General features: G+C 37.7%; 1 protein-coding gene across 5 annotated transcripts in view; it reads right to left on the bottom strand.

Annotated features, from left to right (window-relative positions):
* The window catches only part of Nf1 (neurofibromin 1), a 291,489-nt gene that overhangs the window by 106,707 nt on the left and 168,880 nt on the right, over positions 1 to 15,902 (bottom strand). For all 5 annotated transcript variants that reach the window (XM_072300264.1, XM_072300271.1, XM_072300269.1 and 2 more), the window contains 2 exons: positions 11,667 to 11,847; positions 3,861 to 4,044 (listed from right to left, as the gene is read on the bottom strand). In XM_072300264.1, coding sequence (XP_072156365.1) covers positions 3,861 to 4,044; positions 11,667 to 11,847 — 365 coding nt within the window. The remainder of the gene's footprint in view (positions 1 to 3,860; positions 4,045 to 11,666; positions 11,848 to 15,902) is intronic.

The following is a 15,902-nucleotide window of genomic DNA, read 5'->3' as shown; positions in this document are numbered from 1 at the left end:
ATTTCATTTGTTTTTTCACCGATCCTTGTGCATAAGAATGATGTCTTGTGACAAAGTTTCGAAACTGACTTTGCCGTGACTGGTGCTTATGCGGTGAAATATAGTCGGGCGGTAATTGATACCTCCGATGCTGCAGCTCATATCTGGGTCGGTATTGTCGAGTATTTGTGGCACTTACATGTAAATTTTAATGATTTAATTCATAATTTATCCTCTTCTCTCATGAAAAATTAAAAACTCCGTCTTACGAAGTGAAACACAGACGCTTAAATTTTGCACCTGTAATTTCTTCTACAGAATGCATAAAAACGGGTCTTCAGGTACATGGCTCACCAAAAATAACATCAAAAATGATTTCTACCGAAAAAATTACGTCCGAAAATGTTATGTGAGCCATTTAATGACCAGGGATATTCGCTATTTGCGTAAAATCAGAAGCGCAACGCTCCATGACCGACCTCTCCCATTGACTCGATGCACGGTGCGCCGGTCGCCTACCTAAGCACTGTTCATCTCTTTTTACATTTTCGCAATACACTCTTGTATCGTTAAAAATTTGTGTTGTCTCTTCAAATGCCACCACATCACAGCCAAGAAAATGAAAATCGCTGAAACGGGCTTTTTTGAGTATCGCTAAAATTGACCCCATCTTAGAGGGTCAATATCTCACAAACAGGGCGTTGGATGGGCAAATTCTTCAAATCAGTTTCTGAGAATGATGTAAAGACCTTGCTTACCAATTTTCAGCTAAATTAAAGGGGGTCGGGTACCGAGGCTGGTTGAGTTGACGTGGAATGACCCTTTTAAAAAATCTGGACTGCAGTTTTTGCAATCCAAGTGAAGAGACTTGGGCAGAAAAAATCCTATTTTAATGACAAATGTGAGGCTCCGTGTTTGAAGGTTGATGGCAGAATTTCACATAAATTCTTACTTAAAAATTTTCAGTTTGGACGTTTTAGTACCTATTATTTTAGGTACTCGATGAGCCAAGAAGATCCCAATTTGTTGATTTTTTATTTAGAAAAATTCAGGTAGTTGGGAAATGACTTGATTGACCCTTAGATGACTAACCGGGTCTATGAGGCCTGGTAGCTTCTTATTTTTCGCGCCACGGCAGCTGTAATTATCCGAGAAGTCTGTCCTTCACAAATAGCTGTACAAAAACCCTTACGAACATATTTCAGGAAAAAAATTGCAAAAAAAATTTTTTTTAGGCACAGCAATTTATTTTTCATGCCTACCCCTGGAAAGACTAACCCGGACCTGCAAGGCTTGTATTGAAAATGTATGGTTATTTGATAGCTGCAATGCTTTTTCCTATGTTTTTTGAAGAATTTTATGATTTTCATACTTCGTCTTTTATTACTAAGGCCCAAAATTGTCCTCCCACACGTAAACTGTCCCCTGTCCCCTCTAGATCTCCCCCTCTCTCCCCAGTCCCCTCAGATCTAGGAGCCTCTCATTATAAACACACTTTTATATATTTATTGAGATTTTGAGGAAGTTACATTGAAGAAACATTATTACCCCTGTAAGTATACATGAATTTTGAGAGGGAGGGGGCAACCTTGCCCACCCCTCCCCCCTCCTTCCGGTAGCCAAAAAAGTAGTACTTTCTGATGTGTTTCTTCCAAAGTTTTGCACTTAGAGGGTTTATTTTTTAATTTTGTGAAAAGTAAAGAAAAGTCTAAAATGTATTATTGTACTATTCCTACTAATAAGTCGCTCTCATGGCGCTTCTGTGCGCTCTGCGACACCTAGCCGCCACTGACAACGATCTTGCCAGAGCACCTCCGGCAGAGCACATCTCCTCATTTCCAGCCTTATTCCCTCAATCCATGATTTGACAGTGCGTCCTCTAAGTTGGCGTTCATAGGCATTATGTATTGTTGTTATTTATGGAATACTTCTATATTATTTTAAGCTTTTCGACAAGTTAGAGCGAATTTTGGATTTATTACTCGCAGTGAATTATGAGATAAACGCGGGACAAGATTTCTTGTGAAGTTTCCAATGGTTTTCCTGGGGTTTTGCTGTAATAGTTGCAGCTAAGAAGTGGTCGTGGAAGTAATATACTGTCTAAGAACTGTAAAAGCACCATGCATTATTTTCTCACAAGTAAAAGGTTACGCCTTTACATATTCACCGTATCACAAGAAGCACCGAAAAGCATAATAATAATAAGCAAATAATAAGTCTGATTTTCTTGACCTTCAGTAATTTATTTTATGTTTTGTTTTTCCTGAAATTTGTCCTATTTATGTATATTGTCCGTCGTTTTTCCGTGTATTGTACGTCGTCTTACTACTGGAATCATTATTAATTATCTCCTTTTACTTTTTGACGATCTAAGAGTGTTTACGAGTTAAATTTAGGTGTTTCTTGTGATACGGTGAATTTGTAAAGGCGTTACCTTTTAGTTGTAAGAAAATCCATAGAGGACGCCCTGTCAAATCATGGATTGAGGGAATAAGGCCGGAAATGAGGCTGAGGAAAAGTCGAACATTAGCTGCACCCCTGGAATAATCAGGTTCTGAAAATCATTCTTGTCAATAACAATTAGAGAAAACAATAAGATAGTACTCACTTTTCCTTTTTTGCCCGATGTGAAATTTCGGTTGTCAACCTAAAACTTAAAACACGATGGTAATTTCGGCTCTATCAGCCATCATCAAGTGCTCTATAATTTGAAGTGGTGGAACCGAACGCTCTATAATTCGAATTGGATAATCAGAGGATTTAATCATAAATTCCTCAGTTCTCTGTCCCTTAGGCTTTGACATATGTATGTACATCAAAACAACCACCTCAAGACTTCGAATTATAGAGCGCCCGGCACAGATATTTCGAATTACAGAGCTTCTCACAAGCCGTTTTCCCACCGAAAAATTCGCATTACCGAGGGGGTAAAAATACACTGAATTTTTCGAATCGACGCGATTTCCCCGAGGGGATCGGCGTCGCCGTCGTATTATCGAGCTTTTCGAATTATCGAAAGGCTACTGTATAAAAAAACGAAGAACGAACTAAAATAAAATGAAACGGAAGTTAAAACATTACATAGAGTACTATCACCGGCGGCGCGTCGCGAAACTGGCAAGAGAGATATCAAGAATATGATCAGCTGATCGCGTTGCGTCACGTAAAAGGACGAGGAAATGACCACCGCTGCCCCCTGTTGTTCCAATTGTGAGTTTAGAAGCTGGTCCTTTGGTGTTTTCAGGATATCAATCTGTTCTAGCACATTTAACTTGCCGCCTTTTTGACAAACTCTTTCCAATTTGGCTTGCCAACCTTCCAGTTTATGATTGGTATCGATGATATGGTTGCCAGATGATGAGTGTTCTTTTCTTTTTCGTACGGCACAATCCACATGTTCCTTTAGCCTTGTTGCCATACTTCTGCCCGTCTATCCCACATACTTTTTTCCACAGCTGCACTCAATTCTATATACACCGCTAGATTTCAGTTTGTTTTCTTGTTCTTTTGTATTTATTAATATTCTGCCTAAATTTCTTTCGTTACCGTAAGTTACCTTCACATTCTTGTCTTTTTCTATGATTTTCTTAACCCTGTCAGATATTTTTTCGATGTATGGTATTGGAATCCACTTCTCAGTCCCTTTTTTTTCATTTTCCCATACATCATCTTGCCCCTATCCTTTTGCTGCTTAGGATGAAACAGTTGGAAAATGTCACGTTTTTGATATCCGTTGTTAAGGGCAATGTTTAGGATTGTTGTGTTTTAAGTTTAAGGTTGACAACCGAAATTTCACATCGGGCGAAAAAGGAAAAGTGAGTACTATGCTGATACAACCTGATAAAGGGGGAGAAAGAAACATAAAGCAATAAGACACTAACCTTACTAAATTTGGAAGCCAGGGAGTCATGTACTCAAGGCACAAATGCTTGAGCTCTATGTTTGATATGCGAAAGCCTTGAATACATTCTTCCAGGAATTCAAGAGTCAGATGTGGCTCATTGGTGGCCAATGTTTCACTCACTTTCTTTATGAAGATCGTGTTATTGGATGGAATACATAAACCTATAAAAAAATTTGCGACTCTAAGTAATATTCTAACAAAACTCACACATACATTAACACCCGAAAAAACAAAGTTCAATTCCTGCTCCTGTAATTCTGTTCTCAAAACAGCTCAGAACAGTGTAAAAATGCCTGGGACGTCTTAGAATGGTATCCAACCAGGAAACAGAAAGTGAAAAAATAAAATTAGCGAGTAATTAAAAGCCCTGGATCAGCTGTTAGTGGTGATGAACTGGTTAGGGTGGGTCGAGATTTTCGACTTTGAGAGGGGAAACGTGCATCATTGAAAAAAGTTGCCTAATAGGCTCCACATGAAGTATAAAAATTTCACTGCATAAAATTTACCCCCTGCAACCGCAGATTGGCCTATAAGGCATAAATTTTTATTTCATCATTTTTAAGGTTCGAATACATGTTTTTTTAGAGATTGTTGCCCTTTAGATGGAAAATTTCGTCCATTCTGGCGTATCATGAACGAGTAAATCACAATTGATCTGTTTTCATCCGATAAATAGCCGGAAGCGCCCCCCAGAATGGCGCATCTACCGTAATGTCGTAGAGGTAAGTGAGGATGGTGAATGCGAGTAAATCTGGACGAATTACTCGCCCAAGGACCTAAATTTCGTCCGTTCTGCCGTATTTCCAATCGTTGATCCGCAAATACGGTTCGAGGGTTGCGCGGCATGGAGAGTCGCGCTGGTTCCTCTCGTTGCCCGCTTTGACCGTTTGGGGTCGGTGTCTGCACTGCACCCGTACTATCACTGGTAAATCTCGTGTTCGGGCACTTCATCGACAGAGAGTCTAGGTTAAATGAAACAATTGACCGACCACGACCTTTGGAGATGTGGTCATAACCATTTGAGATTAGATTTCGTCAAAAAAGGTTTTAACACTCAAGTCTCAGTTGTTGATATTTCTAGCACGAAACTTCTTTATACCGGAACAATGGGTTGATAATATGAGCATGATGACTTTGAATCCTCGTCGAAGTTTTTTTGTTTCTGAGACATAGGACTTTGAAAACGATCGACAATCCTTTTTTGAGGACATTTAAAAGTTTTTCCGGGTGCGTGCCAAATAAGTCATTTTTCGAATTTGCAAGATTCAGATGATACTTTTCTTAGCTTTTAGACTTACGTTTCCGAATCAAGTGATAATATCGAGATTTGGTAGCTGTTTGAGCGACGTATTTTTGAACAATATGGGAACTCTGTCCATCCTACCATAAACATTTCCTTGTAAAGATGAACCGCCAGGCTAAAAAATAAATATTCGTCGCCCAAAATGCAGTGACATCCCTCAAAATAGACGCAAAGTAAATTTCATTAATATTACTTTAAAGTCTCTTCTCCCTTCAACATTATTATTGGGAAAACGCAAAATGTAGTCAAGAAAAATAATTTTAAAAAAAATCGATACAAATTAATCAATTATTTTTGTACTATTGTACTACAAAAAATGGATAAGTTTATATCCATTTTTTAAATTATTTTTCTTGTCTATTAAATATTTTACGTTTCCCTGATAACAATGTTGAAGGGAGGAGAAAATTTAAATTAATATTAATGATTTACTTGGCATCTAATTTGTGGGATATCACTGCATTCTGGGCGACGAATGTTCATATATGACTTGGCGGTTCGTCTTTACATGGAAATGTTTTTGGTGGGTGTCATGGGGTTTTTTGCTGAAGTTAACAGATAGTAAAAAGAAAGTAACGTCCAGATTTTTGAAGATAAATTTTGTTTTCAATCGAAGAGAGTTTGAAAACTTTATAAATGGTTGATAGGTTTTTGATTAGCACTGAAAGTTATGTAAAAAATGTAACGTAACTATTTAAGACCTTCAAAGCAAAGCTTTAAATATATGGACATTAAGCAATATTGTTGCCATTGACAAATGACGTCAGGTAGTGCGTGCGTCTTGGAGTCAATTTGACCAGTTCCTCTACAACATCCTGATAGACAGTGTGAGCGGCTATGATGCAGTAATAGTTACTAGCAGGGTGTCTGGTCATGTTCGTGTGGTTTGGTTATGTAGCATTACCAGAATGATAGTATTTGCACATTTTTCAAAGCAATTTCTGTCACCAGAGCTTGCGTTTGGTTGGTTTGCGGTCAGCTGCAAATCAAGTGAAAATTAATCTCACCCAATGAGAGAGATTGAGCACAGCTCATAGGGTGCTTGTGACAGCGGAACCAAAAAATACCCCCTAGTACCAAGTTTCACAAAAATCACTTTAAACAGGAGCTAGGATGGCACTTTGTTTGCCATCTTCGGTAGAGAAATAGATACTATTTCTTTAATAATATTGAAGTGCTGATTCAAAAGTACAGCACTTACTATGGGTACATATTGAGACAAGAAGAATTTATTTTATGAAACTTTCGAAATTCCAAGTTTCACAAGAATCGATGGAACAGGAGCCAAGATAGCATTTGAGGCCACGCCCGTCATCTTGGATTTTCGAATTTTGAAAATAAGATAAAAAATTTGAGTTTCCCATCGAAATATATCACAGGAGTATGGAATGTTTGATCATGAGCTGGATAAACTCGCTCAGTGAAATATATTCCTCTCTCCTTCTTTTTCCCTCTTCTTAAGGAAGGGGGAGAAGAAAAAGGAGACAAGGAAGAAGGAGAAGAAGAAGAAAATAAATAGGAAGTACTTAGAAAGAATAGAAAGACTATGTCACACTATCAAAATATACCAACAAAATGTCAAGGTCAAGTGCCGTGATTGGTCCAAGTCATCTAATAAGCCAATCACAACACCTGACCTTTATATTTTGATGGCTAGTTGAGCGCGCTATGCTATAGCGGGCTCCTTGGAATACGCCGCGAGGCGGCCGGTAGATCTAGATACTAGCTTCATTGCATCCTAGGTTATTTTTAAAGCCTCTTTGTGGCGGTAACGTAGTTGTATTTCCTCATTGTGATAATTAAACGTGGAGACCGTTTAGAGTGCTGGTAACAATTTTTTAATTAATGCCGATAACGAAGGAGTCTATTATGACCCTCTATATCCTGCTAAAGCTCTCTAATATTTGCGTAGCTACCAATTTGCTTAGAGCAGATCGCTGTTTGAAAATATTCTTATCGGTTACACATGTGAGCAGCGAGGCCATGTAAGAGAGTTTCCGATTGGCTATCATTTCGGCATGGCAGTGAAAGCCAAGATACACCACCAAGTTACCAAGTGTCCAGCGACGCACCAATCATTCCTATGACGTCACGAGACCCTAATCGTTGGTTTCTCCGTCTTCATCTCCTCCTTCACGCCGACACGTCATTCCTGCACCCTGTATCTCGGCTCCTATTTCATCGATTTTCGTACAACTTGGTTTCCAGGGGTATTTTTCGACGAAAAACTCGAATTTTCAGTCACTTCTTCAAAATTCGCAAATCCAAGATGGCGGATGTCGCCTAAAATGCTATCTCAGCTACTTTTGCATCGATTTTCGTAAACTTCGAATGAGGGGGTACTTTTCGACAAAAAACTCGAATTTCCAGTCACTTTTTCAAAATTTGCAAATCCTTGGTGGCGGATGTGGCCTACAATGCTATCTCGGCTCCTATTCTGTCGATATTCGTAAAGCTTTTTACCAGAAGGTATTATTCGACCAACAGCTCGAATTTTCAGTCAAATTTTCGAAATTCTCAAAACCAAGATTGTGGATGAGGCCCATATTGATGTTTTAGCTTCTGAAATTGATTTTAGTTTTGTTAATCTTGGTCCGGTGTCTCAAGTAGTATATGAGTTGTGCTTAAACTCTCTCATTGGGTCAGATTAATGTTTACTTTATTTGCGGCTGACCGTAAATCAACCAGACGCAAGTTGTGATGAGAAGTTGCTTCGAACTACGAAAAATATTGATAAATTTGAATTGATTTTTTTAAATGTTTTTGTCTACAGGGTGATCCAAAAGTCCCTTCCACCCCCTCTAACTTTTTACCTAATTGAGGTAAAGATTTGAAACTTGTGGGATATTCCTAGGTCAAAGGGAGCTACTTTTTGGCCCCCCTAAAATTTTCAGGGGGGCCCCCCTTGGGGGGGGGCAACGGCCCCCAACTTTTAATTTTCAAATGGAAAGACCCCCTTTGTGATAGCTCGTTCGAAAGAGCATAAAAAAAGAGAACTATTCGCTTAAACCCGAAGTCAATATCTCAAACCATATAGTCAATATCACCGATCGAGAGGGTGCGGAGGCGAACACAAAACACAAACACTGAAAATTCGAAGATGAAACTTTGACACGAACTTCAGAAGACAAGACTTTTCATTAAAAATTTTAGGTCTAAATGGTAGATTTTCTTCAATTTTTGATAGAAATTGAGGATATGACTGCGCTCGTGAGAAGTTCATTAATGCATTGAGAGTGACTGATAGTATTAAGCTTTCAACTTATTCATTAAGCTTTCCATACCAACTTATTGATACAATAATTTGACCGGTGCTTGGTAACTTCCTATGATCATATTTCACAGATTTCTAAATCTTTCTTTAGTAGAGACGTTGAGACATTGATTGGGGTCAGTTCTACAGAGCCACAGTCCAAATCTTGGATGATAGTGGCGTAATTTTAAATATTGTCAAAGGTCTCACGGAATTTTTCTTCAGGATTGCTACTGGTAACTTTGTTGATAGTATCTCAAAGTGATATGGGTTGACTGATATGAGAAGGAGAGGCTCCAGTTGTGTGAAGGTCGGCAATATGTTCTTCCTGGAAGTACAACACGGCTGAACCAAATTCACTCTCACTAAAATCTGACGAAACATATTGAATAGATCTGGAGGAGGGCCGTCTATGACTCCGTGCACAGATTTGCATGTCATACGGTATAATAATATACAATATTTCGGAGTCAATAATTCATATTACTAGGAGACCATACTGACATTGTCGGATATTTTGCAACGGTGCGCTGGGTGGCGATAGTTGAGGAACCCTTGCCGGCACGTAACCGCCGCCCGTCGCGTCGGGTTTCCGTGGGCCGACCCCAAACGGTAACAGCAGGCAACGATACGAACCAGCGCGACGCTTCGCGCCGCGCAACCGTAGAAACGCCCTCTCCGCGTATTTGCGGATCAACGATTGGAAATACGGCAGAACGGACGAAATTTTGGTCCTTGGGCGAGCAATTTGTCCAGATCTACTCGCATTCACTATCCTCACTTACTTCTACAACATTACTGAAGATGCGCCATTCTAGGGGGCGCTCCCGGCCATTTATCGAATGAAAACAGATCAATTGTGATTTACTCGTTCATGATACGTCAGAATGAACGAAATTTTCCATCTGTAAGGCAACAATCTTTAAAAAAAACATGTATTTGAACCTTAAATATGATGAAATGAAAATTTAGGCCTAATAGGCCAATTTGCGGTTGTACGGGGTAAATATGCAGTGAAATTTTTCTATCGATAATACGCGTTTCTCCTCTTAAAGTCAAAAATTTCTATCCACCCTAGACTTAGTTATCTTATTATCTTGTCAAGATTGCGACAGGCTTCAGAAAATTAAATTTTCTGACATTTCCCTGATAAATTTTGACAGAACTTCCTGACATTTGAGGCTATGCGGGATGGTTAGCAAAGTAAAAAATATATCACTTCCAAATCTGAACATGCAACATTTGTTGTTTGAGATGTATGTCCTTGACACACACTCTAGGAACGAATCTGACAATTTTGTCTATTTCCCTTCCATTTTCCAGGTTTCCCTTTTTCTTCAATCACGGGTCATTAAGGCCAAGTGCACTTTGCCTTTTTTCTCACCTTATCTTGTTAATCTGACTCCAAAATAGGTCATTTTTTCATTCTCAACGTATTTTTTGCCTAATATTACTTCTGACTTTTGAAACACTTTGTATCCATTACTCCAATTTATTATCCATTTAAATGATGTACCCAAGTTTTCTATTGCTCTAATAATTATTGTAGTAGGTGAAATGTGTTAATCTAATCTTAAGTCTCATTCGGCTCAGTGTATTTTTCTATGTAAACATTTTGGCAAATAAAAGGTATATACCTAAATTGTTAAAATTCTCTGACTGTGGCAACGCTGTCTTGTGTTTGTTTCCATCCAGACTATTTGTTTCGTGTATTGTTCTTCAGAAATTTAACTTCTAGATACATCTTTGTCATTACTTGAGATATAATCTTGTCAAATGAAATCAGTAGAAAAAAATATAACTATATTAGTGCCACATTCTGACACTGTCCTGACACTCTCCTGATGGAGAAACTTATCAGCATGATATGTTTTGGCACATATAATTTTTTCCTTAATTCTGGCAGGTTTTTTTGATCATTTTAACTTTTCCCTGATTTACTTACTAAAACTCAAAGATTAGCCTCCTGAATCCCTGTGGCAAGACCTTTTGCCGTTTATTTTAGTAGTACTGGGCGACCCAGTGGCATTACGACTTGCTATTTCAAGTTCTAATTTGAGTTACCACAGCACTGCACTAAATAATTAATCCACTAATCCACTAAATAATTTATAGGCAAGCTCTAACATTCTATTTCAAAAGACTCAAGGGAGGTTAAAATCTTGTTGCAATTTTAAACGATGTGGAAAGTAAAAATACAAAAAGTTAAAGGCTCAGGACTGAAGCACTATAAAAATTGTGAAACCTCTGGGTCTTAGGAGGATTAGTAAAAAATAAATGCTTTTGCTCACAGAGAACGTTTGAATTTTAGTTCTAACAAATTAAATCTTGCCAAAATTTCACTAATAAGCAATATAAGGTAGAAATATTTTGCTGAGAGGGCCTTAATGGCAATGCGTCCGTAAAAAAATTCTACGTTTAAAGTTTATGAATAAGACAAAAAAAAAAGATAAAAATTAAATGTCACAACCAAGACATGAAATAAGTCTGGCAGGGTTCTATGAACCGCTTTTCATCTAAAGTCTAGATGGTGATTTTTGGTGAGGGAGAAAAAATAATTTGTTTCAATCGAGATTACAACTAAAAAACCAGACCATACAGCACACTGAGTGAATACCCTTGTGTCCTATTTTAAAAGAGAAGTGAACTTAAATCAACTCATGCCATCAACATGCCATTTCACATCAATGTGGCAACGCTGGTTGAAACATGCCCTCCCTTGTTGTGTTATGGTTGCATGCACAAAAAATAGCCTCTACATTTTCATACATGTTGTGTCAAGCAGAAAACATACTGATAAGGAATTTACTCATGTAACTGGTGACTGGACAGTATTTTTGTTATCTTGATTCTTTGGAATAATTTCTGACAGTATAACAGAGTAAGTTTAGAAACTACGTGAAGAATTTTAGAAGAAAATACCGTTTGTATTGGTTAAGGACTGAGAAACTAATTGCGGTGTGAGTGAGTTCCAATAGAGGCCAAAACAATGTTTGTGGAAATTTTGCACACTGTTCTCAAGGGTGAAAAAATGGTGCTGCGTGCAAATAGAGATAGGAGAAATTTTTTTATAAAACCATCGGATGTAATTCAGTAAGTCAGTAATAATATAAGTCAGTAATAATATAAGTCAGTAATAATATAAGTCAGTAATAATATAAGTCAGTAATAATATAAGTCAGTAATAATATAAGTCAGTAATAATATAAGTCAGTTATACTCCATACCTGAGGTCTCCAGAAGCTGTCCCTCAATTTTTAATTCAAAAGCAGCAGCTAATGCACACAATTGGTTGTAAGCAGCAGTACGTAAGTGAGGATCTAAAGAACCTAAATTAAGTAAAGCCATATTAAGCAACGTTCCTGGAACATCTTTTGGTCGTATCTTTTGATGCACCGTCACTGAGTCCTGAAACAAAAAGTTAGCAGAACTAAGACCTTTGATTTCTTGGCTCTTTCTGAAGCCTTTCAGGACCAGATGTCACTAAAAACAAGTCCTTATCAATTGCATCATTGGAAAATGTACTTTCAAGTCAAGGGACTCGAGACGCTTAAATTTGCTTCGACCACAGATTTTTTTCGGAGAAAAAATGGAGAGATCAATAAAAAGTCACAGAAAATATGACGATATGAAGAGCTATATCTTAAAAAAATTAAAGACTTTACAAAGTGAATTTGCTTATTGTGTGGGACAAGTTACATTTCATCTTTCTACCTTGTGCGGAAACAAGTTTCCGCCCTTACTTACGTTTTTATACTTAAAAAAAAAACTACTTCACAATGTCTAAAGATATTATGGCGTAGAGAGCACTTATTTATATAAAAAAGACTCATATTTTTATTACGAGGGGCTGAGCATAGTTCCACTACTAAAATTGCATCCGTCACATTCTGAATCAAGGAAGCTCATGATAAAGTTTGGCATTAGCCATAGTGACAATTGCTGTACCAGCAAACTGATAATGGATTAAAATTAAAAAAAAAAAAAAAAAAAAAAAAAAAAAAAACTTGGTTAAAAGAAAATATTGGAAAACAATTAACAGCTCACAATTATTAAAGACAAGTTCACAAACCAACAATTTACTTGGTAAATAGGGCTGGGCGAATGATGAAAAGGTGCATATGGTCAAAAACACGCAAAAATATTCAATTCAATATTTGAAATATGCATTTTTATTTGATTCGATTCAATGTCAAAATAACCATACTTGCCAAGTCCTACTTGTAAACAAAAACGTTCTGGTTTCATTAAAACTTTACTACAAAAATTAAGCAAGGTTTTGATTGAGAAGCAGAGACAATGCCAAACATTGATATGCTACAATGGAGACTTTCAAAAAGCACATATTTTGCCTACGGTAGGTAAGGACTAGATTGTACTTTTTGAAGGATAGTCTTTACCTTCAAGTTATGCCGAGGAATTGACGCAGACTTCTCAGTGTGGAAAAATACAACCTAGTTAGTATTGACCAGAGGCAGGATACATCCATGGACACCCATGGATATCCTGTCTAAAAGCACTGCCCTTCATTCCCCTAAAAATGTTATAAGATGCTTTTTACAGACACACACTCTTTGAAGATAATTAAACTCTCGAGATAGTTCTAATATTAGGTTTTTTTATATTTTCTTAATTTGGGAGGTTTTGCTCCTACATAAAAGTAAAGGCATGATTTGAACATACAATAAAAGCTAACATTAAAATGTAGATAAAGTGATTTCTATGCACTACAATATCATAAGCATTGAAACATATATCAGCTTACTATGAAAAAAATAATAACAAAAGGGCATAAATCCATCGCAGCATTTTCAAAATGCTTCAAATAGTTTATTCTTGTATGGACTAACTGACTAAACGAACTTACAACTTGGAAAATTTTGCAAAATTCCTAAGGACACCTTCTCAGTAGTTCATCCGTACAAATGTACTATCCAAGGCAATTTTTAAAAGTCCAAATGCTCCCCCCCCCCATTTATGGTCATGCATGTATACGACAATTAGATACTTAAATATAAAATAGACATCCATTTTTCGTTTTGTTGCACATCTAACAGACACAATGAGGTAAAACACTCATGAAGATACTATTTATACTGCTGACACTCAAAATTTAACTTAATATTTAAACCTAGATATTACAGCTTACATCTCAATCCATAATAAGGATGAAATGGTGACACAAATTTTTTTTAAAAAAAAGTTTACCTCATGTCTTTAAAAAAACCATTGTGATGAGAGATACGTTAAGAGATAATTTAATATAATGATTTATAAACTCATAGGGACTTAATCAACCATGTGATACATAGATATGAGATTGACTGAACTACGATTTTCTTGAAGCATTAGAATTCAGGAGCACCAAAATGCGACAAAAACACAGAATGCAAAGCTATTGATCATATGTTAATGAGCCAATTGACAATACGTAAGATTTTTACACTGTCATCCAAAGTAAGAATGCTGTAACTCCATTTCAGATTTTGCAATCCTAATGAAATACTTTATTGCAAAATGGCCAAATCACGTCAACGCTTCATTTCTCAGAGTGACTCTAACAGTGCGACAATCATTCTGCAAATGAAAAGGACGACTTCCCGCTGCTTTTTTAGACACTTTTATAGTAAAGAATTGGAATCTGCAGTGAAGTTCTAGAGTTCTTGGTTTGGACGACATTAAAAAGTGCGTCACAGTAGGGTGTTCCATTTTCAGGCGACCATCTCAAAACCTTGCTCCCCGGGCTTTTTCCCATTCCTTTTGGTCCTCAAAAGATAATTCTGAAGTTTCAGCACCATAGCTGAAGTCTATACTATCCCCCAAAGCTATGAAAATTTCTGGAGCAATTTACATTGGTTTGAGGGGGGAGGGGGAATAGGCCGATTTCCGGAACTACGTTTTTCGGCTGTAAAATGCGCCGAAATGATTTCAAACCTGACCATCTCTTGGGATGTCTTCCAGAGGCCTATTTTAAATGAGAAAATTCCACTTTAGACCCAGAGATGGGGATAGGGTGGGTCACGGCACAGTTAGTTTTGAGGCGCTGCGCTCAGCAGAATGATTCCCAGATACCAATTTCAACGTTGACAACAACGTAGAATTCCACGTTTCTCGTGAAACCTTCCACGTGGAAAGCAACGAGTACCGGAACGTGTAATTCTACGTGGATGTCCATGTATTAAGTACCGTTTCCGGAACGTTCCCGTATAAACGTTGTCAGCGACCACGTTTACAGGAACGTTTCAGTGTCCACGTCGCAGGAACGTTGCAGTGCCTACATTGCAGGGACGTGGCAGAGACTACATTGCACGAACGTGCAGTAACATTAGAATCCATTTTATTTGCAAAACATAGTGTGGCATTCATTTTTGGGCTTTTCACAGTTTGTGCGTCTACTTCCCTCCTAACATGTTTACGATTAGAAAATTTTGTTAATTATCTACTTATTTGCGATAAATATGACGATTAATTAAAATACAATCATTCACTTCATAGGCAAGACTTTCATTTACTTAGGTGTACGTACTAGAGAAGGAATAAGCACTTCCAGTTTTAGAGTAGAACATGAGGTCCACGGGTTAAAATTGTGGACATTGACTTGAGAATACAGAATTAGAAACAGACAAGTATGTGCAAACCAGATGATTAACGAACTTCTATGTATGTAAAACACGGAGGTATAAGCATCTCTTCAAGCACAACATTAAACTGCGAAAATCACTTGGTACGCCAATATCAAGATAACAATGGTGGACACTCTCGAACAGTTGCAACCTTTCCTGATCAGACTGATTCCAGGAACTTGGTTGGTGCTGACATGGGCTGCGCATGCGCTGTAGACTTTTTGAGTAATCTGCGCCGCGAAATGCAGCGCCACCTAGTGGGCGCTCCTGGCCTGTGTCCTGCCTGTGCCGCCTTTTCTAGTACAACGTGTTTTGGACTACGTTGAATTCTACATCCCGGAAACGTAGACAGCGAAACGGCGAAAGTGCGATTTTAACTTTTTAGGTTAGGTTTACAGAGCAACGTTCCTTTCCACGTTCCTGTTACATCGCCAGTGAGACGTCTTCGGAGCACCCCTGTTCTTCCATGTTGATTACAACGTAGAAATTGTATACATTCCCGGAATGTTTCAAGGTCTACGTTGATTTCCACGTTGCTGAAACGTTCGATGTTATCTGGGTCGCATTTGACAGTTTTTCATCAACCTCAAAACAGGTCCTCCGAAGCTGAGGAGGCTAATATATCTCACAAATGTAATAAAATAATGTACAAGAGTTGCTTTTATCCCTTCAGAACTATTTCCTACCATTTACACAGTTGCCAAAATTTCTCAAGTGCAGAACATGATATAGACTAATTTTCTTCCAGGTTCGAGTAAATTTGGCAACAGTGTAAATGGTAGAAAATAGTTCTGAAGGGATGAAAACAACTCTTGTACATTATTTTATTACATTTGTGAG

The sequence above is a fragment of the Bemisia tabaci genome, chromosome 1 (assembly GCF_918797505.1).
Source record: "Bemisia tabaci chromosome 1, PGI_BMITA_v3".
Classification (NCBI taxonomy): domain Eukaryota; kingdom Metazoa; phylum Arthropoda; class Insecta; order Hemiptera; family Aleyrodidae; genus Bemisia; species Bemisia tabaci.
The sequence above is the reverse complement of the archived record's forward strand: the minus strand, read 5'-3'. Positions and strand labels throughout refer to the sequence as shown.